The following is a 24,113-nucleotide window of genomic DNA, read 5'->3' on the forward strand; positions in this document are numbered from 1 at the left end:
ACATGATAACATGTCCAAGAATGAGTCATCATGATGAAATAAACATGTTAAATGAAAAGCATATACCCAAATTCTTTAAAGATAACATAATCTTTTCATTGAGGCATTTTATCAAACACGTTGAGTACAGTGACATGAGGAATGAACATAAATTGTGAAATCAATTGGCCATAAATACCTAAATAACCAAAACAAAAATCATTCAACATACATCATTCCATCAAAACTATCCATACTCATAAAAAAGATCAACATGGATATCAAAGGAAACCAAAGAAAAGCAAAATAAAAATAAAAATAAAAATAAAATATCATCAAGAACACCTATGGTAGAAAGTGTCATGGGCTAAGAAATCTGGAAATTTCATCTTACAAAAAGAATGGGAAAATAGAACTCACCTCATTCATTGCTTGAAAGGATTTGTTGTTGCTTGAATCTTGAAGTATTATCATTCTTTGTTAGAGGAGCAACATACCTCTCAGATCTAAAAATTTGGATTATCCATCAAATCATTTGCATATCTAGGATGAGGATATCCAGTGGCGAGGTTGCCATTACTGGCAAGTGCGACGTTAGAGAAGAATTTGGCAGAAGTACATTTTGTTTGCTGTTAGGAAATAATCCATGTGATATTTCATAAAACAAAATTTGACAACACCCAACTCATTTACATCTCAAATTTGAAGATCCCACCCTTTTACATCTCAGAAACAAAATTTGAAAATCCTCTCAGTAGTCAAAACTGACGGAGTTAAGGGATGTTAGACATGGTGGGTGACATGGTAGGTTAGCTTATGTCATTAGTTTTTAATGATTTGTCTTCTTCTTATTGGCTGGGACTACACAATAAACTGTGTATCTCAAAAAATAAGGGTGGATCGGGTTTTGGCTAAGTAAGGTCGGAGAGTGTTACCTTCTAAAAGAAAAGAGCCCCTTTTATTTATTTTTATTTTTTTTTAAAAAGCGTTGGAGAGTATTAAATGTTCTGGACTTGATTTTGGAAAGAATTTGGAAGGCCAAGTATTATCTATCATAAATTCTCTGTTTATGCATGCTACGTTGGGTCATTCTCCATTTTATAATTGGCAGAGTGTTATGGTAGGTGAGGAAGGAAGTTAATTGTTAAAGCAAAGTTTGTGCTGAAAAATTGGAAATGGAGAATCTGTTCGAGATTATCAAGAATTCAAGATCCTTGGCTCCATTGTGCTTCTTATCAGTTGTTACAAGATTATTTTTCCTATTAAGTGATTAATCCAAATATGAAGGTGGCTACGATCTAATTGATAGGGATACTGATTGGAGCTTTTATATCATGCGCAAATACCACTATCACAGTTTGATGTTCCAGATATTTTTTTTTTCACATAACAGGGGAATTTTATTAATGAAAGGAAACGTACAGACACAGAAAAACAGTGTTCAAACAAACTAAACTAGAGTAGCAAGACCCTGAAGACAACACTGGACTAAACAGAAACTATTACAACAGCACAAAAACAGAACAAGTCTTCCACTACACCCAAAACATAAACAGCAACTAAACATTACAAAAGACTGGGAAAAACTTATTTGCAGATCACTTCACGGGATGATGCAAAACCCATGGAATCCCCGTAGAGGCATTGCCACAAAAAGGTGGGGCATGCGTCATATTTAGATTGCTACAAAAAATCGGGAGAGTATTTTGTTCAGAGTGCTTATCATTTTAACTTAAAAGACTAAGGCTCAATAGCAAATTAGGGAATGTTCCACATATTCAAAGTTTCATAATTCAAGGAGGAAATTAAGTAAGGACTTTGGCAGTTACGAACAGCCATATTAAAAATTCAACTAGCAACTTTTTTTTTTTTTTCCTTTGTTTATCAACCTTTAGGATCCATATTCTCAGACAATACTTCCCTGGGGGACATCAATCCATCTGAATCCTTACTAGCAAAACTTCCTCGGCTTACTATAGTCACTTGACTATTGCTATTAGTACTTGATAGTTTTCCACTGCTACAAAAAATCATGTCATCACTTTCATTGACATCTGACATAGAGATCAAAGTGTGCTTATCATCATCATTTATGTCAATTTCTTCTGCCAAATCAAGCTTGACATCTTTTTTTGCACTCTCTTGCAACTCCATTGCTAGCTCAAGCCCCCCAACCACATCATTCATTGATGGTCGTTTGGTTCCATTGTCAAGCAAACAATTCTCTACAATCTCGCCAAATTTCTTCAAACATTTTGGTTTAATTTGCCCCTTCAAAGATGGATCAACAATTTGATCAAGCTTTCCATTGTGATAGTACTGCAGGACCCATGCTGCTAGACCTATTCGCTCCCCCTCATCCATAGGCATGATTGGTGGCTTTCCACACAACACTTCACACAACACCACACCATAGGAGTACACATCAGACTTCTCAGTAAGTCGTTGAAAGCGATAATATTCTGGGTCCAAATATCCAAATGTACCCTTAACCACTGTACTAACATGGGACTTAGACATAATGGGACCAAATTTTGACAATCCAAAATCAGACACTTTGGCCGACCATTGCTCATCTAATAAGATATTTGTACTCTTCATATCACGATGAATGATTGTATATGTTGCACCTGTATGAAGGTAGTTCAACCCATGTGCTGCACCAATACAGATTTGGAGTCGTTGCTTCCAAGAAAGTGGCTGATTCTTGGTGTTATAGAGATGGTCACGAAGGGTCCCATGAGCCATGTAATCATACACGAGTATCATCTCGTTTCCATCCTCACAATATCCAATCAAAGAAACAAGATGGCGGTGGCGGAGTCGAGACAACATCGCAATCTCTGTTTTGAACTCCTGAGCTCCTTGTTGAGAATTGGATTTTAATCGTTTGATCGCAACTGGGGTAGCCGCACTACCATTAATGTATCCTTTGTACACATCACCGAACCCTCCAGCACCAATAATGAATACTTTGTCAAAATTTTTGGTAGCTGCTATAATCTCAGCGAGTGAGAAGTAGCGAGACAAACTACACGGTAGAGTTGACCCGCTTACCTTTGTTGAGTTGTCGGAATTCTTGACTCTTTCGGCTAGTTGGAAAATCAAGACTACGAGAATCAGGAGTATAGTAAAGCCAGAAACTCCACCACCAACGGCAATTATAGTTGTTCTAGTATTCTTCTTCGACTCTGTTGATTGTATCGGTGGCACAGACTTTGGAGGGGTCGGAACTGGTTTGGGGTTGGGTCCCGCAAGATTGCCACTGAAGTCGCTTACTTTGAAGATTTCGATACCGTTCAAGATTGCATCATTGAAATTAGTGACATAGTCATCGGGGTTCGCTTGTAGGGCGATAGAAAGGTTCATTTTCTTCTTGCTTTCTTTGCCAAATGTTGACACAACGTAGTCCCTGTATACAGGAACACCTGTACTGCCATCAGCCCACTTCCACACATTGGCTGCAGTCTCCGCAGTTTGATTTGCTATGAAAATAAGAAACACTCGGTTGTGAGTAAAAGTAATTTCTGGTTGAAACTCGCAGAAGTGCAGCCTAACAAGGTAATAAAACCCAGAATCTACGGGAAATTCCCAAGTTAGGTTGTACTTCTTATTGACAGCTTTGTACCTCCCCATAGTCCGGGCAGTTCGATAGACAGCTTCCGGTGCAGTGTACGGAGGTATGTCGGTGAACATAAGTTCAATAGTTGTGTTAGCAGGTAGAACAGATGTTAAATCTTCTGTCAAGTACTTTTCGTCCGGACTCCAGCTCCGGAACATTCCAGTGTCTTCAGTGGGTGAGATGTAGCTCCCTCCAACATTTATTCTGTATATCGTCTCCAGAGCAGTTCGGTTGTCAACGCTGAACATGTACTCCTCGCCGATTAGAGGGACCCGGCTGCTATAATCAGAAGGAGTACTGTAATAGAGATAAGAAGGCATGGACAAGATTTCAACTCCGTTGATAAAAGCAAATGAATTGGAATTGCTTGGAGTGAAGGTTATGTTCAGCCTCAAATCTTCCACGATGTCAATACAGAACTCTCTAAATATTGTATCATCCGGATCATCATCGGCATCTGCTGTCAGTGAAGCATTGAAGTCTCGAAGGAGGGTAAAAGTTCCAGCTTTGACAGAGAATAGAGCATTAGAGCGGTCGAAATTGCTGTAAGTAGCTGGGTAGAAGTATAGTCGAACGATTTTTTGGCAGGTAGTGAGTGGGAATAAGTAGGTGAATGGGGAGACAGACAAACGGGCAGTGGTATAGGGTACTTGCCAAGCAGATGAGGATTGCTTAACTGAGTTTGTGGCTAGAGATGCTTGATTTTGTGATAATTCTTGAGGGAAGAATTTTGAATTGACATCTCCAGTCCAGGTCCGACCATCTAATGCAGTCGAATTGTCAGAGGAGCCACAGTTAAGGATAATATTATCGACTGGTTTGTAAGGAGACGGAGAGTTAATGGCTAATGTGTTGGACAAGTGGAGCAGCAAGAAAGCGAGGTAAAGAGTTGTGAAAGTTAGACATGGTAGGACGGTGGTGCAAAGTTTCGTGTTACCCATTGTATAAGAGACAGGGAGAACCAGTGTGAGTGATTTTCAAAAGAAAATAATTAAAATGTCATTACAAAAGAATGTGATAATTGATATAAATCGTTCAAGTGGACAAGTTGATTTATTTATAATATGATGTCGAGACTATTCTTTCCGCGTGAGTAATGATGTGATAACTGATAACTGACAGTCTCGTAGGCGGAAAATTATTGTGTGGTCCTCACTCCTGTTCCTTTCTTGATATTTACCAAATAGTCAATTATGTTCTGATTGCAAAAGAATATTACAAAATTACCTATAGGCATTACCACAATTTTTATTTTTTTATAAATATTTATAATACAATATATTCAAATATGTGACAATTTTATCAATTTTATATTATATAAATTAAAATTTTAATAATAAATTATTTCATACAATATCAAATACAACAAAAAAGAATGAGAGAAGAGAAATTAAGAAAACAATAGAAAAAAGGGGGACCACTCATTTCCTTAAATATAAAATATAAAACTCATCTTTTATGATGAAAATTTTAAGTCTCGCTTCGTCCATACACACGAGCTAAGTTACAAACCCCAATAAAAATAAAAATAAAAATAAAAAAAAACCCTTAGAAAAATTGAGTAGATAAGGTTTTATTAGTTCTTATTTAGACTTATTACTTTTTTTATCTACCATTGATAATCTATAAATTTTTTTCCTATAAATTCCTCTCTGTCACATATAGAGAATGAATAAGGTCATATCAGTCGTTACATATGAAATCCCAATACAAGTTGAAATTGACCAAAATACGCCAAAATAAATTGGAATTAAGAGGATTCATGGTTAATAGATGCTCTTAGGCCATTTGCGCATAAACTATTTTAGAAACTTTTTTATACAACTTTCATGGAAAATATAAAAAATTATTAAAAAGAATTAGCTTCTTTTTTTTTTTAATAAGAGGGGTGGGGCAGGGAAGAGTGAAGACTTGCAAAGTCTTGAGGAAGAAACCAAAATGATTGGAAAAGTGATAATGCACTCCAAATGTTTATGTTTTTGGTTTCTTTTATGGTCAATACAAAAAAAGCTACAAAGATAAGATCATAAACGAAGAAAAGAATACACGGACACAAAGAAGAAATTTGGTCTTCGGCAGCTCACTACTTAACATGTGTTCCACGCCCTCAAGGAAATTGCACTGGATAATGAAGTCCTTAGAGTCAAGCAAATTGTCTTGTGGAAGATATTTTATATGATGGATATTTTATGCAATAATAATTCTATCTAGTCACAACAATTTTTTATAATTTTTTATTTCACAATTATGACATGGTATATTAAGATTTTCTTTTTTTTTATTATTATTGAAGAATGAAGATATATTATGCTTGACGTATAATGAAAAAAAAAATCACATACCAACAGGGACGGACTCAGGATTTTAAGTTAGCGGGGGCCAAAGTATAAAGAAAAAAGAAAACTCCAAATAGACATTCATATAGTATTAAAAATTTATAAATACACAAAATCGCTGTTTTTAAATACATTAAGATGCAATCATCGAAAAAAAAAATGTTTTTTTAATATTAAGCTAGCTAGGATTTTTATTTTTTGAAGTTAGAGCATTCACAGTGGTGGTGTTAAAAATTTTAACTTTTAGTAACTCAAATAGCTATTTTATCTACTTTATCACCTCACTTTACAATCCACCTAATATCAAATATTTTTTTTTTTACTTCATTTAAAATAATATAAACAACTTATTAAAATAATAAGGAAGAGAGAGAATTTGAGTTTTTTAATTAAAGGAAGAGATATAATCTTAATAAAATATTGTATTTTATTTTTAATAACTTGCTACAGCCAACTGGTATTTATACCAGTTTGCTATAGTTGCAAAAAATTTAACTTTAGCTTCTCCAATAACACATGATTGTTTTTGTTCTTTGGTGGTAAAATTGTTTTTTTGCTAAAATACAAGCACCATTGTGAATATTTTTATTGTTTTTGTTAAGTTTTTAAGTTGGATAGTTGTTATTTGAGTTAGGATAACTAGACTGATTGGAGAGAAGGGAGGCCCAACTACAAAAATGAAATATAGAATAACTAAAAAAAAATAAAAATTTAGACCCAGGGGGGTCGGGCCCCCACCTGGGTCTATCCCTGCATACAAACCTAGTTGGCATATTTGACCTTCCACATAGGAATGGCAACAGAATAGGTATAGACTGATTTTTTATTTCTTGCCCCCACCCTTTTTCCCCCACACTTGTCCCCTGCCCTCTCAAATTTCTACTTCTATCTACTAACTATATAAAAAGAGTCAATAGCTCTCGCTATAGTACTTTTAGTTTATTCAACTTCTGTTTTTTTTTAATAAGCCAAAAAGGTGAGTTTGATGAGAAAGAAAAATTTTTAGCATTAAAATAATATTATACCCACAACATTTTCACAATAAATCTTAAATAACAAGTTATTATTGACTCATTCTCAAAAAATAACAAGTTATTATTAACTATTATTGACTTATTATTGAAAAAAAAGTACTGCATCCACAACATTTTCATAACAAATCTTTGGTGATAAATTGTTATTCTAATTTAAACTTACCAATGAAATTACTTTTTTGATCACCAATAACAACCCATAACAACCTACTACTTATGATTTGTAACGATAATATTGTGGACATAGTATTTCTCTAGTGAAAAATGTTAAAACATTTTGTTGTCGTCACAATATTTTCACAATTGTTCAGGTGTCAATTCTTTATAAGTGAAAGTAAAATATAACAAAGTTATAAAGGCATTATGAAAATTTTGTGTCATTCTTTGTGTTTCTAGAAATTTTTTTTATTAGTCAATTTTTGTTTAACCAAAATTCACTATTTCACGTATAGTTTCTTAGGTTGATTTTTTGTATTTTGTTTCTTTATGCACCATTTTATGTAAAAGCACATAGTTTCACATACACTCACACAAACACACAAAAAACAACAAAAACAAAAACTTAGGATTAAAACACTTTACATCCTTTATGTTTTGGATAATTCACAATTCCTCCTTAAACTTTAAAATCAAGCAATTTCCCCCTTGATATTTTGGAAAAAAGCAATATGTCATGTTGCTGTTCTCTCAATTAAACCCTAATGAAAGCTTATGATCCTTAAAATATTTCATTATGTAATGTCTAAAATACTCCCACTAAATTTTAACATGCCAAAAATTTTATTCATGTATTTTGAGTTTTAAATAGTAGTAATGCGTAGAAAGTTGTAATGGTAATTGTACGGTCCCGAGACGACCAGGCCCATTTGGGGCCTTGAGCCCAGGCGCGAATGTTATGGCCCATTGATCCCATTCCCTTTTTCTGTGATGCCAACCTAAAGCCCACACAGGGTGTTGACCCGGGATTTAACTATTACTGGACATCATATACTAAATAAACTACCGAGCACCTCACCATGAACGTGACCGGCAATACCCCTAAGCATTTCTGCCGGCCATACGCACTGAAATGGGAACCAAGTTCCAAAGCCACCTTCGCTACACCCCACTCCCACCTAATCAGCCACTTATAACTGATAGCATTGGACCTCTCATTGCACTAATTGCACGAACAACCATAAAACCCCACTAATCAGAGTACTATAAATAAGAGAGGTGAAAGAGTGGAAAGGGGTTGGAGAATTAGGAGAGGAAGAGAGAGAGAGAGGGCGAGAAGAAAAAGATACCCAAATAGAGTGAAAAAAGTGATCTCATTGGGCCTCTGTGCCATGAATCACCCCTTGTGGGATATCCTATACCCACTCCTCAAATTAGTTGTGAGCCCAGGTGAGGCCCAGTCCATTTGCCCGTCATTTGGCGCGCATAATTGGCGCCGTCTGTGGGAATCTCCCACTAAGCGGTGGTTCTGTTGAGACCGTGCATAGGAAAATGTCTGGAAGTAACGCCGAAAGTGGCTCGGCAGGATCTTCCCGGGGATCCACCTGGCGGGAACGAAGGTAGAAGAGACGTGAAGACCGGGCTTACGAGCAATTGGAGGAATGGTCCGGCCTCGGAGAAGGGTGGTATCAAACACAGAGAACAGTGTCCACTGCTTCAGGGCAGAGGCAGTTTGACGAGAGGGATGAGGAGCTTGAACGGCTGCACAGGTTAGTATGAGACCTGGGGTTGGAAGCAAGAAACAAGCGCCACGGAGGGGATCAAGACGACCGAGGGGGAAGGCCCTACGCCAGGGAAGAACAACACGAAATAGGATCGAATCAATCAGGACCCTACAACCACCAAGAGCGTTCACATTCGAGAAAGTCCCGTCGACGCTGAGAGCGTTCACATTCGAGAGAGTCCCATCGGCGCCGAGAGCGTTCACATTTGTGGGGATCTCACCGACGAAGAAATCGCTCTCGTTCGTGGATGTATGAAGATCGGGGCTCAGATTCTCTGGAGGATAGATGGCCCAACAATGCAGCCATGGATGCGATGAGCCGTGCACTACGCAGGGCAGCTCGGTCCCCATTCTCAGTAGATATTGAACGGGTGCCAATGCCGGACAAGTTTACGCGCCCACTTTTCAATTCGTACGCTGGGAAAACGGACCCGGTGGAGCACGTCAGCCACTACATACAAATAATGTCTCTACATACCCGTAATGACGCTCTGATGTGCAGGGTTTTTCCCTCCAGCCTTGGCCCCACGGCTTTAAGGTGGTTCAACGGATTGCGCAAGGGCTCCATCCACAATTTTGCAGAGCTAATACAGGAGTTCGGAACCCGATTCGTAACATGCAGCCGGGAATTGCAACCGATGGACGCACTGCTGTCTATGAAGATAAGGGTAGGGGAAACCCTTCGTAACTATGCTAGCCGATACTGGGAACTCTACAACGAGATCGGCGGAGGGAACGAGAAGATTGCCGCAAGCACCTTTAGAATGGGATTGCCTAAGGAGTCAGGGCTGAGAGAATCGTTGACTAAGAAACCCCTCGAGGATATGAGGCAGCTAATAAGGCGCATTGAAGAATATAAACGGCTGGAAGATGACATAATACAGAGCAAAGGCAAGGCGCAGGTGACGGATCGTCCTCGGCAGAGCAGTTTTCAGCCGAGGGAGCACGGGAACTTGAGAATTCAAGAAATAGCAGCACCAGTAGGGGAGGTGAACGTGACGTTCAAGGAGCCCGTGCACGAAATTGTAGACAAGATCAAACACAAGCCATATTTCAGGTGGCCAAACCGGATAGGTGGCAACCCTTCTAAGAGAAATCAGAACCTATACTGCACCTACCATAAAGACAGGGGACATACCACTGAGTAATGCCGAGTGTTAAGGGATCATCTCGGGCAGCTGGCTAAGGCTGGGCACCTAAAGGAGTTTGTGATGGATGCCGGGAGTTCAGGAGCAGGGCAAGGCTCCCCATAGAGAGGGAATCCCCTTCCACCCCCTTTTGGGGTAATTGATGTGATCCACATTGCCTCGAGGGGCCTAACTACGGTGAGGGGAAAAGAGGTGTTGACAGTAGTGGCAGTGGAAGGAAGTTCGAGCATGCCACCTCCCGCAAAAAAGATAAGAACCACCCGAGAGCCGATCGCTTTTGACGATAGGGATTTGGAAGGAACAATCCAGCCGCACGACAACGCATTGATAGTTTCGGCTAGGATAGGCGGCTTCGTTGTGAAGAGAATAATGATAGACCAGGGAAGCGGGGCCAAGGTTATGTACCCAGACCTCTTTAAGGGGCTCGAGTTGAGGAACGAGGATCTTTCGACATACACCTCGCCCTTGGTTGGGTTCGACGGTAAAGTGGTAGTTCCCGAGGGATAGATCTCTTTGCCCGTAAATATAGAGGGCAAGGAGGTAGTGGTGACGTTCATAGTAGTTTCTTTCTTCTCCCCATACACGGCAATACTGGGAAGGCCATGGATCCATGCAATGGGGGCTGTCCCGTCCACTCTGCACGTAAGGGTCAAGTTCCACACCGACCATGGTATCACCGTGGTACGAGGGAGCCAACAGGCGGCCAAACAATGTTTGGTCATGCTAGTCAGTGGGAAGAGAGATCAGACTGACCGTGGGGAAGAAGCCGAGCAAAAGTACCGGTCACCGGGGATTAATTTATAGCAATTACAGAGCTCAGAAGGGAAGGGGTCCGGATGTGCCGAGAGTATGGTCAAGGTAAAAGTATTGCTGGACAAGGACAAGTACTTTTAGATAGAAGAAAGCATGAAGGATCAGGATAGAGTGGAGATATTATTACTACTCGTACAAAATGCGGATGTGTTCACTTGGAGCCCATATGACGTGCTCGGAGTGGACCCCGAATTCATCATTCATAGACTTAATGTAGACCCCACATTCCCTCCCAAGAAGCAGAAGCTGAGAAGGTTAGCTAAGGAACATGTTGAAGCGGTAAATGCAGAAGTCCGAAGGCTGGAGGAGGCTGGGGTAATAAGGGAGATCTATTTCCCGGAATGGTTGGCAAATACCGTGGTAGTAAGGAAGAAAAACGGCAAGTGGAGGGTCTGTGTGGATTTCACAGATTTGAATCGAGCATGTCCGAAATACCCATTTCCCATGCCGAAGATCGACCAGTTAGTGGACGTCACATGCAGGCACGCGAGGATGAGTTTTTTGGACGCTTTTCAGGGGTATCACCAGATTGTGTTGGCTCCCGAGGACCAAGAGAAGACCGCGTTCATATCACCGAGTGCTAACTATCATTACACCGTGATGCCTTTTGGGTTGAAAAACGCCGGGGCCACTTATCAGCGGATGATGACAAGAATGTTCCGAGATAAGATAGGACAGACCGTTGAAGTGTATATTGACGACATAGTGGTGAAAAGCAAGCAGGAAATGAGGCATGTGGAAGATCTCAGGGGGGTGTTTGAGGTACTTCGGCAACATAGGTTACGCCTGAATACCGAGAAGTGTGCTAGAGGCCGTGAGGCGTCTCACACTGCCGAGCAATCCGAAGGAGGTGCAAGTGTTGACAGGGATGCTAGCCACCCTTAACCGGTTCATCTCAAAATTTGCCGATCGCTGCAGACCGTTCTATCAACTTCTGAAGAAATGGAAAGGGTTTCAATGGGACGAAGAGTGTGATAAGGCCTTTCGGTGCAGGCGCCTATGTTGACCGCCTTGGAGCCTGGGAAGGACTTGCTCATGTATTTATCGGTTTCCGACCATGCAGTCAGTGCCGTATTACTCAGTGACCGAGGGGTTCAACGGCCCGTATATTACATCAGTAAGACTTTAGTTGATGCCGAGACAAGGTACCTGCCTCTAGAGAAGTTGGTGCTGGCCCTGATACACGCCACGAGAAGGTTGCCACAGTATTTTCAAGCTCATACGGTATATGTCCTGATGGAGTACCCCCTGCAGTCGTTGTTAAGGAGGTCAGACTTCACGGGTCGGATAGCAAAATGGGTGACTCGTCTGGGCTCTTTCGATATATGGTACCGGCCACGGAATTCAGTAAAAGGCCAGGTCCTTGAAGATTTTGTTGCAGAGTTTTCTCCCAAGATCGATGGTTGAATGGTATGTCATGTGGAGGCTCGTCGGTGGAAAGTATTCGTAGACGGCTCATCAAACGCCTTAGGGGCTGGAGCCAGGATCGTTATTATCACCCCGGAGGGGATAAGGCTGGGGTTTAGAGCCTCTAACAATGAAGCCGAATACAAAGCCTTCCTCGTCGGATTGAAGATTGTCTCGGATATGGGAGCCAGGGAGGTAGACATACATTCAGATTCTTGGTTGGTTATGAGCCAAGTGCATGGAACATTCAAGGCTTGGGATCCCCGGATGAAAGCATACTTGCGGTCAGCAAGGGAGGCTATGATCAAGTTTAATACCATGAAGGTGTCCCAAGTTTGCCGGACGCAGAACAGGCATGCTGATTCCTTGGCCACGTTAGCGTCGTCAGTAACGGAAGAGGTTCCTCGGCTGATCAAAGTGGAGCTAATAGTAGAGCCCAATATCTTAGCGACAGATTGCGTGGGCGCCTCCGAGGTCGGTGTTGCTGCTATCACGAAGCCCGGTCCATATTGGATGGACCAAATCATTGACTTCCTCTCCGAGGGTAGAGTCCCGAGCGACAAGCAAGAGGCCAACAAGGTTCGCCGAATAGCGCCTCGATACTGGTTATCGGCAGATGGCAAGCTGTACCAAAGATCTTTTGGGGGGTCGTACCTTTTATGCCTGCACCCAGAGAAGGTGGGCGAGCTTTTTGCTGAGTTACACGAGGGGGTTTGTAGCAGTCATGTGGAGGGGCGTTCGTTGGCACACCGAGCAATGACTCTAGGATTTTGGTGGCCACAGATGCAGAAGGATGCCGCCGAGTACGTAAAAAAGTGCGAATAATGTCAAAAACACGCCCCATTAATCCATTGACTGGCAGGACATCTGAACCTAGTAAGCGGTCCGTGGCCCTTCGTGCAATGGGGGCTGGATATCCTCGGCCCTTTTCCCCGAGCAACGGGTAACTGAAGGTTTATATTAGTGGTCGTTGATTACTTCACAAAGTGGGCGGAAGCGGAGGCTTTGGCCAATATTCGCGACGTGGACGTCAAGAAATTTGTGTGGAGGAACATAGTCTCGAGGTTTGGGGTTCTGAAATTGCTAATATTCGACAACGGACTACAGTTTGATAGCAAAGCTTTTCGCGCCTTCTGTAGTGACCTCGGCATCAAGAACAGGTATTCAACGCCAGCCTACCCACAGAGCAATGGTCAAGCTGAAGCTACCAACAAAGTGATCCTGAGTGGGCTGAAGAAAAGACTGGACAGGGCGAAAGGTAGATGGGTCGAGGAGCTACCAAGCGTTTTGTGGGCATATCGAACAACTTCGAGAAGATCAACCAGTGAGACTCCGTTTTCCTTAACGTACGGAGTGGAAGCAGTGATACCAACCGAGATAAACCTTTGCAGCGCACGAGTGGAAGGTTTCAACCACTCCCAAAATGATGAGCTGATGATGGGACGCTTGAACTGGATAGAAGAGTGCCAAGAATCTGCTACCATACGATTGGCCGATTATCAGCAAAAGCTTGCTCGGCATTATAATCGAGGTGTAAAAACAAGGGGGTTCAGTGCTGGAGACTTGGTGCTGAGGAAAGCGGTGGGGAACATGCGAGATACGAACTCCGGGAAGTTGGCCCACATATGGGAAGGACCTTACCGAGTTACTGCAATCGCGGGCGCGGGGGCGTATTACTTAGAGGACCTGGATGAGAGGCCATTACCTCGGTCGTGGAATGTACATAATCTTAAGAAATTTTACCACTAATCTGTTGTAATCCACATTGAAAGTTAAAGACAACTCCTTTGCCACGAATCTTTAATGACGATAGAAAAACTACCTGTGCACGCATGCTTGATTCTATTGGTTGATCCCACTATGACCATCATTCTCGTGCATCCAGAAACTTAGCTTGAAAAATTTCTAAGGACAGAAACCTGTCCCCGGTTCGATACCAATCACCGGGCAGGAGGAAACCTTAGTCAAAAATTTTCTAAGGATAGAAACTTGTCCCCGATTCGATACCAATCACCGGGTAGGAGGAAACCTTAGCCTGAAAATTTCTAAGGACAGAACCCTGTCTCCGGTTTGATACCAATCACCGGGCAGGAGGAAACCTTAGTCAAAAATTTTCTAAGGACAGAAACCTGTCCCCGGTTCGATACCAATCACTGGGCAAGAGGAAACCTTAGTCAAAAATTTTCTAAGGACAGAAACCTGTCCCCGGTTAGATACCAATCACCGAGAAGGAGGAAACCTTAGCCTAAAAATTTCTAAGGACGGAACCTTGTCCCCGGTTCGATACCAATCACCGAGCAGGAGGAAACCTTATTCAAAAAATTTCTAAGGACAGAAACCTGTCCCCGGTTTGATACCAATCACTAGGCAGGAGGAAACCTTAGCCTGAAAATTTCAAAGGACAGAACCCTGTCCCCGGTTCGATACTAATCACCGAGCAGGAGGAAACCTTAGCATGAAAATTTCTAAGGACAGAAACCTGTCCCCGGTTCGATACCAATCACCAAGCAAGAGGAAACCTTAGTCGAAAAATTTCTAAGGACAGAAATCTGTCCTTGGTTCGATACCAATCATCGGGCAGGAGGAAACCTTAGCCTGAAAATTTCAAAGGACAGAACCCTGTCCCCGGTTCGATACAATCACCGGGTAGGAAGAAACATTAGTCAAAAAATTTCTAAAGACAGAAACCTGTCCCCGGTTCAATACCAATCACCGATCAGGAGGAAGCCTTAGTCGAAAATTTCTAAGGACCGAAACCTGTCCCCGGTTAGATATCCATCACCGGGCGAGAGGAAACCTGAGTCTGATGTTCCTGAGGACATGAATTTGCCCCTGGTACCACGCACACCGTCAGACAAAGGATCCTTGGTCTAGATTCTCGGTATTCGGCGCTATACAAGTTATCCGGCGTTCGGGGAATTAATTATTAAAAAAAAGGGGCAGCAAGTAGAGAAAAACAGTGTGAAAGACATCATGAAGAGCAAACCTCTATGAGATTAGTTAAAGCAAAAGTTCAGCAAGCGAAAAACACCAAATACCATGTAAGCATACAAGGAATAAAACGGTTGTCTAGACACCAAAACTGGGTGACCATACCAAAAACAAAACAAAACAGGGTAATAATTGTTCAGTCACCACAGCTCGGTGACATAGGAAGTTAAAAAAAAAAAAAGGGGAATAAAACCTTTCAAAAACATTAACCGGAATAAAACAGTAGCGAACTTGCGGGGCTTCCCGATTAATCTCCTCTCGTCTCAGCGGCACGTTCGGTTGGTTGCTAATCGGTTGGGTGGGGAACACTAGTGACTTCTGCATCATCCGCCTCCATATGGGCGTCTATCTGTTCCACTAGTTCCCGAAAGCTAGTTGTGTCCCCCGCATCGATAGGCGCTGTGGGGTTCTACGCAACTGGAGCGAGGACTGGGAAGGGTATTTGACCGGGGTCCCTAAGGGGAGAGTCCTCAGGAACCCTCGTAGCCTGCAAGGCTGCCAGCCAACCAGCTTCAAACCCCACCTTCTGAGCTTGGCGCACCACCGGCTGCACCGAGTTTTCCATATCAACAAACCCCTCCTGGTACCATTTCTCCTCCGCTGCTCCCAACACCGCTCTCATGTCGACCAGCTCCTCGGCATGGGTAGTATTTAGACTTTCTCCCTTAGCCAATTTGACGTCCATCTCGTTCAGCCTTTTGAGAAGCTCTGCGCATCTGCTATCCGCCAACGTCCTGGCCTTCTTGGCAGCTTCAACGGCCTTGGCCTTTTCTTTTGCCACCTTGGTGACTGTCTCTTTGGCCGCCCTCTCCCGGTCGGCATCCTTCGAGAGTTCCTTCATGCGACCATCCACCACGTGGGCCAACTAGGTCGCCTGATAAAATTTCAAATGTCAGTGCAAAATCGTGTATAGGTCGACAATAATGAAAAGTGATAACAGCATACAAAAAGCAATGATAAGTAGTAAGAGGTTACCGCAATTGTGAACCATTGCAGCCTCCTCCCCATGGACTCCTCTGTCCCCTGCTCGTAAGTGTGGATGTCCTCGAGCAGAAGAAGCCCGTGCGCTAAGCTTTGGGCAATATAGCCCCCTTCGTCTTTCTCCCAAACCCGCACACTGGCAGTGTCGGGGAGCGGTTCGTCATCCAAAGGAAATGTGGGCTGCCAAGGCCGAGCTACCCTGGAAGAGGAGGCCACGACCGCCCCGGTCTGAGTCGGCGGCTCCTGTGTGACAATGCCTTGGGACGGTTGTGGGGGCATCCAGGAAGGAGTATCTCTCGGCACCACGGAGGCCTGCTCGGTTGCACGTGGCCTTTTTCTAGTTTGACCAGCTTGCGGCAGGGGCGGAGGGGGAGGCATCTGGCTCGGGCGGGCGTTGGGCACAAAACGGTCAATAGTCAGGGTCTTTCTAGTCACCATGTCTACGCTTTGGTCGGATTCTGTATCGGAGAGATCGGTAAGGTCAACAGCGGTTTTCTCGGTAACTTGTACGGGATCCTCGGGAATCTCAGGACCTTCGGGCAGGGCAGGGGCTTCTGGAACTGGGGCCTCCTGAACGGGAGCCTCTTCCTCAACTGAGGCGTGTGCGAGTTCTCGGAGCCTTCGGGACAAGCGTTCCGCCGATTCGTATCGTATCGGGGCTAACTCATCCGAGCAAGTGTAACACTGGCCAATCTCCTGAGCTTCTCCTACGATAAGGTTCGGCGGTAAGAAGCTCGCGTGACGGATGTCAATATAAGACAGGAGGGGACTGTCTACCTAGGAATGCTTGCTTATAAGGTTGCCAGGTGGAATAAACTGGCTCAACTCTGAGAATGAGGTGGGATGCTCGGAGCTGCCCGTCCCAGTGAACGAATATCTCAGACCGATGCACAAAGTTCAAATCCCTCACGTGGACTACTCTGACATCCGGGACAAATACTTTACCGTCTGCAAGGGAGAGAAACGACGGTATGAGCAATAAAAAAAAAAAAATCAACATAAATATGGGTGTATTGAAATTTAGGTAAGTAAGCACAGTTGTCAAATAAGGGTAGTAAGGTTAGAAGTTAATACGAACCCACTTTGCGGCGAGTAAGAGGAGGGGGAATGTCCCCGGTAAACCAGTTGCCGCGCACACAGATGTATTCCCCGGCAGAATTCCTATTTGAGTCAGGTAGGCATGATATCAGTCGTACCCGCATGTCCCTAACCTTTAAATAGTAGTTTGTATTTTTGTTACCGTACAAGCTATACATATGGTTTATGTCATGATGGTTTAACTGCAAACCGAATGTATGGTTCAACCTACTTACACAACTAACAACCCGGTAAAAATTGGGAGGTAGTTGGTCGGGGCTCAGCCCGTAATACCGAAGTGTGTCTAATAAGAGGGGGTCCACGGGAAACCTGACCCCACCCTCAAGGACGGCCATTAGAGGGAAAAAGGCAGTTTGACCCCCTCTGTGGAGTTCGAATTCGCTCTCGTGGCAATATGCCACCTCCACGTCATTAGGAATGTCAAATTTCTGCCTAAACGTGGCCAAGGATATTGCAGTGTTTAAAAGGAAAGCATACCCCATCCCAGAATCTAAAACCAAAAAGGGAAGCGCGAAGAAAGATGATGAAGAAAAAGTGAGAGGTAGGGAACTTACTTTGGGCTTTAGGTTAGGAGGAAAAGCTCTGGGCAGGCGAGTGGGTACGCAGATGAATGCTTGGCAGAGGGAAAATTCTGAGAATGGAGAGTTGTAAAGTGAAGAAATAAGTTGGGATGAACTATTTATAGAGGACAAAGGAAGAAAGAAACGGTGCCAACTGCAATAATGAGGCTCCATTAACGAGGGGTTCATACGGGCGCCAACTGACACATGCACGTCTTCAATTCACGAACCGTCAGGTAATGATGACAGCTGAGCACAATGAGCCGAAACGGCACGTCTTTTGATGGCGCATTAATAGGTCTATGAAACCGCACTGACTGCCACCCCTTAGCCTTCTCTAACGGATGTGCCCACCGGGTTTCTTGATTCTGTTCGTGTGCCAGGCATGAATCAAGAGGGGGCTATTGTACAGTCCCGAGACGACCAGGCCCATTTGGGGCCTTGAGCCCAGGCGCGAATGTTACGGCCCATTGATCCCATTCCCTTTTTTTGTGATGCCAACCTAAAGCCCACACAGGGTGTTGACCCAGGATTTAACTATTACTGGACATCATATACTAAATAAACTGCCGAGCACCTCGCCATGAACGTGACCGGCGATACCCCTAAGCATTTCTGCCGGCCATACGCATTGAAATGGGAACCAAGTTCCAAAGCCACCTTCGCTACACCCCACTCTCACCTAATCAACCACTTATAACTGATAGCATTAGACCTCTCATTGCACTAATTGCACGAACAACCATAAAACCCCACTAATCAGAGTACTATAAATAAGAGAGGTGAAAGAGTGGAAAGGGGTTGGAGAATTAGGAGAGGAAGAGAGAGAGAGAGGGCGAGAGGAAAAAGATACCCAAATAGAGTGGGAAAGGTGATCTCATTGGGCCTCTGTGCCGTGAATCACCCCTTGTGGGATATCCTATACCCATTCCTCAAATTAGTTGTGAGCCCAGGTGAGGCCCAGTCCATTTGCCCCTCATTTGGCACGCACAGTAATATAAGGTATTTTATTTCCTTGCCTTTTGTGATCTTCTTCTTCTTCTTCTTCTTCTTTTTTTTCTTTTTTTTTCTTGCCTAAAATAGGTGTTCATTAAAAACTAATTAAACTAAGGATTACACCTAGACTCATGTAGAATGATAAAGAAGAAAGTACGAATGAAAAAATTTTCATTGTGTATGGTTGAAGGTATTTGATGAAGAATTTCAATCGTAGCATATGATATCTTTCAATGCAAAAATTTTAATATTGTGACATGGTTTTAGCAAAACTCAATTTCTTATTGTTGGAAGATGATAATATTCGTTATCATTCTTAGAAGTTTTTAATGAGTAGATATTGTCTTTAGCAAATAGGTAATAAATTCTTATACGAATGAGATTAACTTTGTATAATATACATTTTTTACTTATATAGTTTCATACTTCTTTAAATAAAAATTCTATCTTAATATTTTTCACTAAAGAGGTAGCACGTGCCACCCACACTAGTGTTTTTTAAACTCATAAACATAAAAATAAAATAAAAAATAAAAACAATTGAGTCCTAATATTATAAAAATTTCTAAAACATAGCAATACAATAATTCAAGTATTAAAAATCATAAATAATTAAAAAATAACAATATAACAATAACAAATTATAAAAAATTTAAATCTTTATCATAAAAATATTAATTTAATAATATAATACCAAAAGGAATCAATATTTAAAGTTTGAAAGTTAAAAAGTATATTTGTAGTATAAATAAAAACCTATAAAATTATTTTAAAAATAATTTTTTAATTTTTATATATAAACAGAGCAAGGTCTTCCAATACCCACTCCTACCCTTAAACCCATTTCGAGAGAAGGATTTAACCCCATCCTTGGCCCTATTTGCCATGCAAAATGGGTAACATCAAAAGACATCAATTTCTTAAAGTTTGAAAGTTAAAAAGTATATTTGCGATATAAATAAAAACCTATAAAATTATTTAAAAATAAGTTTTTTATTTTTATATATGAACAAAGCAAGGTCTTCCAACACCCACTCCAACCCCCGAACCCATTTTGAGGGAAGGATTTAACCCTCATCCTTGGCCCTATTTGCCATGCAAAATGGGTAACGCCAAAAGAAATCAATATTTAAAGTTTGAAAGTTAAAAAGTATATATGTAGTATAAATAAAAACCTATAAAATTATTTTGAAAATAATTTTTTAATTTTTTATATATAAATAGAGCAAGGTCTTCCAATACCCACTCCTACACCTAAACCCATTTCGAGGGAAGGATTTAACCCCCATCCTTGGCCCTATTTGCCATGCAAAATGGGTAACACAAAAAGACATAATAAATTTAAAGTTTGTAAGTAAAAGAGTAATGTATATTTCCAACATTTTCGAAAAATCCCTACATAGCAAGCTGTAACTAGTGAGTAAAAAAATGAAGTTAATTAGTGGTGGGTTCAAATTATAACCAGTGGCAACTTGCCTCATAGAATTTGTTGTGAAATTGTTATAAAGATATTGTGGACGCAACATTACTAAGGGGACATTTGATTCGCCATAATGTGATACACATTTCAGTCATATTATTGTAATGTTTCCATATGGTGTTTGGTTTTTGTTATTTTTACCTAACATTATAGTAATCTAAAATTACCAAAAAATTCACATTACTATAACTTATGGAAAAAAATTATCCCTACCCATAGATTTTTAATTACAAAATTTTCCTTGGATATAATTTCAATTTTCAAGAACAAAATTGAAATATCATATCCTAACCTACTATCTCTCTCTCTCTCTCTATGAAGAAATTTTGTTCTATGACTATGCGTGTGTGTTATGTATTCTAGAGTTTCGAGCTCAATGTTATTCTTTTAAGGAGGCAAATTAAGTGGGTTTTCATCATTTATTTGGTTCCTGAGTTAATTTTTTAGGACCATCAAGTGTGATTGTCAACACAACAGAAAGATAACTTTGCTTTGACTTGTTGCGATTTTGCTCTAAAGGCAAATTCAATACCATCAACCCAGCGAATGAAAGCAAAGTCAGCTACTAGAGCTCCAATCTCTAACAATGGAATAATTAAGGAATACTCATTATTTCTTTAATAAGAAATATTTTTCCTTTTATGTCAAGGAGAATCCTTGTTTTCCACACCAAGTAAATTCATTTTCTTCTACACTAAGGAAAAACCTTCCTTTCTACACCAAGGAAAAACCTTCCCTACTACATCAAGGAAACCCAAACCAAAACTAATTAGGAATTTGAGGCAATATTCAACAAATCTCCATATTGACTCAAATTACATCAAGCAATCTTCATTCTTTATTGAAAGAACTTTGCCTTAATCCAATCAAGCTTTCCTTGAACAATTTGATCATTGATTCCACATCTAAGCCAAAACTTGTGCACATGTCTACCTTGAACCAATGTCAAAGATGCTCTAGACATATTTTTCTCTTTAACTTTACCAAGATCCAACCTTGAGTTTTGATACCAATTGTTATGCAACAACGCATTCACATAAATTATTGTGATTTGAGTCTCGCACAAGCGCATTCACATAAACAAGAAAATAAAACATCTGCAAGAGACAACAATATTTAATGTGATTCATCCAACTCTATGCCCTTATCCATGGGCAAGGCTAACCAAAATATCCATTGCTAATGATATAGATTACAACGATAATAATCAACCCTCCCAAATGCAAAGCCCCAATACACCCAATAACTCTCTTACACTCACAAAACAAACAATCTCTCTACACACAACAATGAGTAATCTTAATTTCAACCCCCCAAAAATCTACCAAATTACTCTTTGAGAAACCCACATATTCTTCTAGCAATATTTTTCCTCTCCCTATATGGGAGGAACATTGGCATAAGCCACCAAACCCTTTACAATAGTGCCTATTTATAAGGTTTCAAACTCATTTTTTATGGATAAGAAATATTCATTACTTCTTCAATAATGAATATTTTTCTTTTTAATGCCAAGGAGAATCATTGTCTTCCACACCAAATAAATTCTTTGTTTTCTACACTAAGGAAAAACCTTCCCTTTTATGTCGATGAAATCCAAGCCAAATTAATTAGGAATTTGAGGCAATATTGAACAATTATTAATATTTTTTGATAAATAATTAAATTGGTTATTATTTTTTAGTTGCAATGCATGAATTTATGAAGCATGTTGGATTTTTTGTAATGTCTTTTTTTTGTAACTTTACTAACTGTGCCCCTCTTGATTCCAGGTTTAAAGGGAAATCAAATAAGAGGTTCATTGCTCATTTCTATGAATGAAGTTAACAACATCTGAAATAAGGTTCCATGTGGACTGTAATGCCAAGCAATGCAAACATGATATTTGGTGTCATTACAATTATTTGTGGACTATTGAGAATGATAGTTGGAGGTTTTGTTCTTGATTTTAGGACCATGACCATTCCAAATGATTTTTTTAATGTAGGTGCTTTCGAGTTTAGAGAAGGATCCAGACTTACCTTCCTTGATACTTTTCTTAACCATTCATGTATTATTTTCTTCTTCTTGGGCTGTATGGCATAGAAGAGTCAAGAGAGAGATAATCAAATATTTGTTATAAGGCAAGTTTACTTACATTGTATAGAAGCTTTGAACAGTTGAGCATGCTGTGCATTTCATTGGCTTGTGTTGAAATAACTTTAATGTTACTTCTTCTTCTTTTTTTAGTTATATTTTCAAGTTTGATCTAGTGAAGTTTGACTAGATATAATACTGTGTCACTTACTATATAGATAAAGCTTTAGCGAATTAAGAAAACCTCTAGGGAGGCCTTATACATTTCAAATATTCATTATGTACAATCAGCATGCCAAAAACTTTTCACCTTACCTTCACCACTAAAGTTTGTGATCTTATGTGATGCTTCATATGCGTGTTGTTAATTGGTGTTGGGTTAAGAAAGCTTAACCCTAGTTAATTAATTCAATTACCCCAGTTGATTAATTAGGTTAAATTACATGCAAATCGCGAAGGCACCAACAAATCTCCAATTAAACTAAATACAACGGAAATTAAATTGACTTAATGATTTGTTGACAAATGGGGAAAACCTCTCGCAAGGCAAAAACCCCACTGGGTGATTTTAAGGTCACCACTCCTAAGAATCCACCAATCAACAATTAAGCAGTTACAAGTATAAGGAATCTTAACACTACCCTGGCCTATCCCAAAATACCAACTTACAATTGAACATTTACTTCAATACCCAATTGAACTTGATCTTGTAGTAACCTTCTTTCCCTTGGTGCACAAATCTCCAATTTGTGACTATCCCTCTGTTAGGTCACAATCTGAATGACCCCTTGTGATTAACCCTAATTAATTAATTAATTAGCCAAGTTATTAATTAATCAATTTAACATGCAAATACGTGGAAGCACAAACAAATCACCAAATACTAAATATGCCGCGGAAAAAATAAATGACACGGTGATTTGTTTACGAATGGGGAAAACCCTAACGGCAAAAACCCCACCGGGTGATTTTCAGGTCACCATTCCCGAAACTCCACTATTATCAAATCAAGCAGTTACAAGAAAGGAATCCCAAGTACCTTACCAACCTACAGTTGAACCCTTACCCCAATACCCAATTGGACTTGATCTATAGTGACAGTCTCCACCTTTGATGCACGGCTCCCAAGTACGTGACTAACCAGTGCGCGGATCCAAGTACGCGACTTCAGAACACCAACTTGAGGAAGAATGGTTGGCTGCAAAGTTCTTCAGTTCATCCACGTGATGAATAGTAGGAAGATGCTTGGTTACAAAACCCTATGGTGCAAATACACAGCAACTTCTTGATGGAAGATGAACTAGGTCAAGAACCTTGTCTGTTGAGCACAATTTGCATAAACAGAGATTGCTCAATGATAATACAACTTGTGTCTACCAAAACGGCTCTTAAAATAATCCTTTTATATGTTTAGGGTTAGAAGAAAAGAAAGCCCAAAAACATATTCACGGATCCCAAGAAAATCATATTGGAATTCTGACTTTTTAATTCTCGACAGATAGCAGGTGTCGAGGTAGCTGTCGAGAGGTGTCAAGCTTTAAAAACTTTGCACTTCAGCTTGCTTTTTCTTGGACAGACTTGATGACTTCAACACTTGACCTTGAAACATTGTTTCTTGAAGTATTAAAAACACCTAGAACTACCCAATTACAAGCAGAGTGCGTTTTGTCAAAGGATTAGCCAATTTACATAACTAAGTGACATATGTTCTTAAACAAGTTAAAACATATATGTCCTAACAATCTCCCCCTTTGGCAATCCGTGACAAAACCACAACAAACAAATGAGCATATGAGAGAAGTCATAAATCACTCAACTCATATTCACTTGTTGAATACAATAAAATCTATCCTAACACAAACTCTTGAAAAA

General features: G+C 40.7%; 3 protein-coding genes across 3 annotated transcripts; 2 read left to right on the forward strand and 1 right to left on the reverse strand.

Moving 5' to 3' along the window:
• Positions 1-1,468: 1,468 nt before the first annotated feature.
• LOC112001600 (receptor-like protein kinase FERONIA) lies at positions 1,469-4,643 on the reverse strand. The gene has a single exon (XM_024033774.2). It carries the CDS (start codon positions 4,540-4,542, stop codon positions 1,864-1,866), a length of 2,679 nt encoding a protein of 892 aa, XP_023889542.1. The 5' UTR covers positions 4,543-4,643; the 3' UTR covers positions 1,469-1,863.
• Positions 4,644-9,068: 4,425 nt separating this feature from the next.
• LOC111987532 (uncharacterized) lies at positions 9,069-9,839 on the forward strand. Its single transcript, XM_024019251.1, has one exon. The coding sequence runs from the start codon at positions 9,069-9,071 to the stop codon at positions 9,837-9,839; it is 771 nt and encodes a 256-aa protein (XP_023875019.1).
• Positions 9,840-12,059: 2,220 nt separating this feature from the next.
• LOC111987534 (uncharacterized) lies at positions 12,060-13,808 on the forward strand. The gene is made up of 2 exons (XM_024019253.1): positions 12,060-12,866; positions 13,047-13,808. The coding sequence occupies exons 1-2, from the start codon at positions 12,060-12,062 to the stop codon at positions 13,806-13,808; spliced, it is 1,569 nt and encodes a 522-aa protein (XP_023875021.1).
• The last annotated feature ends 10,305 nt before the right edge of the window (positions 13,809-24,113 follow it).

Source organism: Quercus suber, unplaced genomic scaffold (genome assembly GCF_002906115.3).
Source record: "Quercus suber isolate HL8 unplaced genomic scaffold, Cork oak 2.0 scaffold_339, whole genome shotgun sequence".
Lineage (NCBI taxonomy): Eukaryota > Viridiplantae > Streptophyta > Magnoliopsida > Fagales > Fagaceae > Quercus > Quercus suber.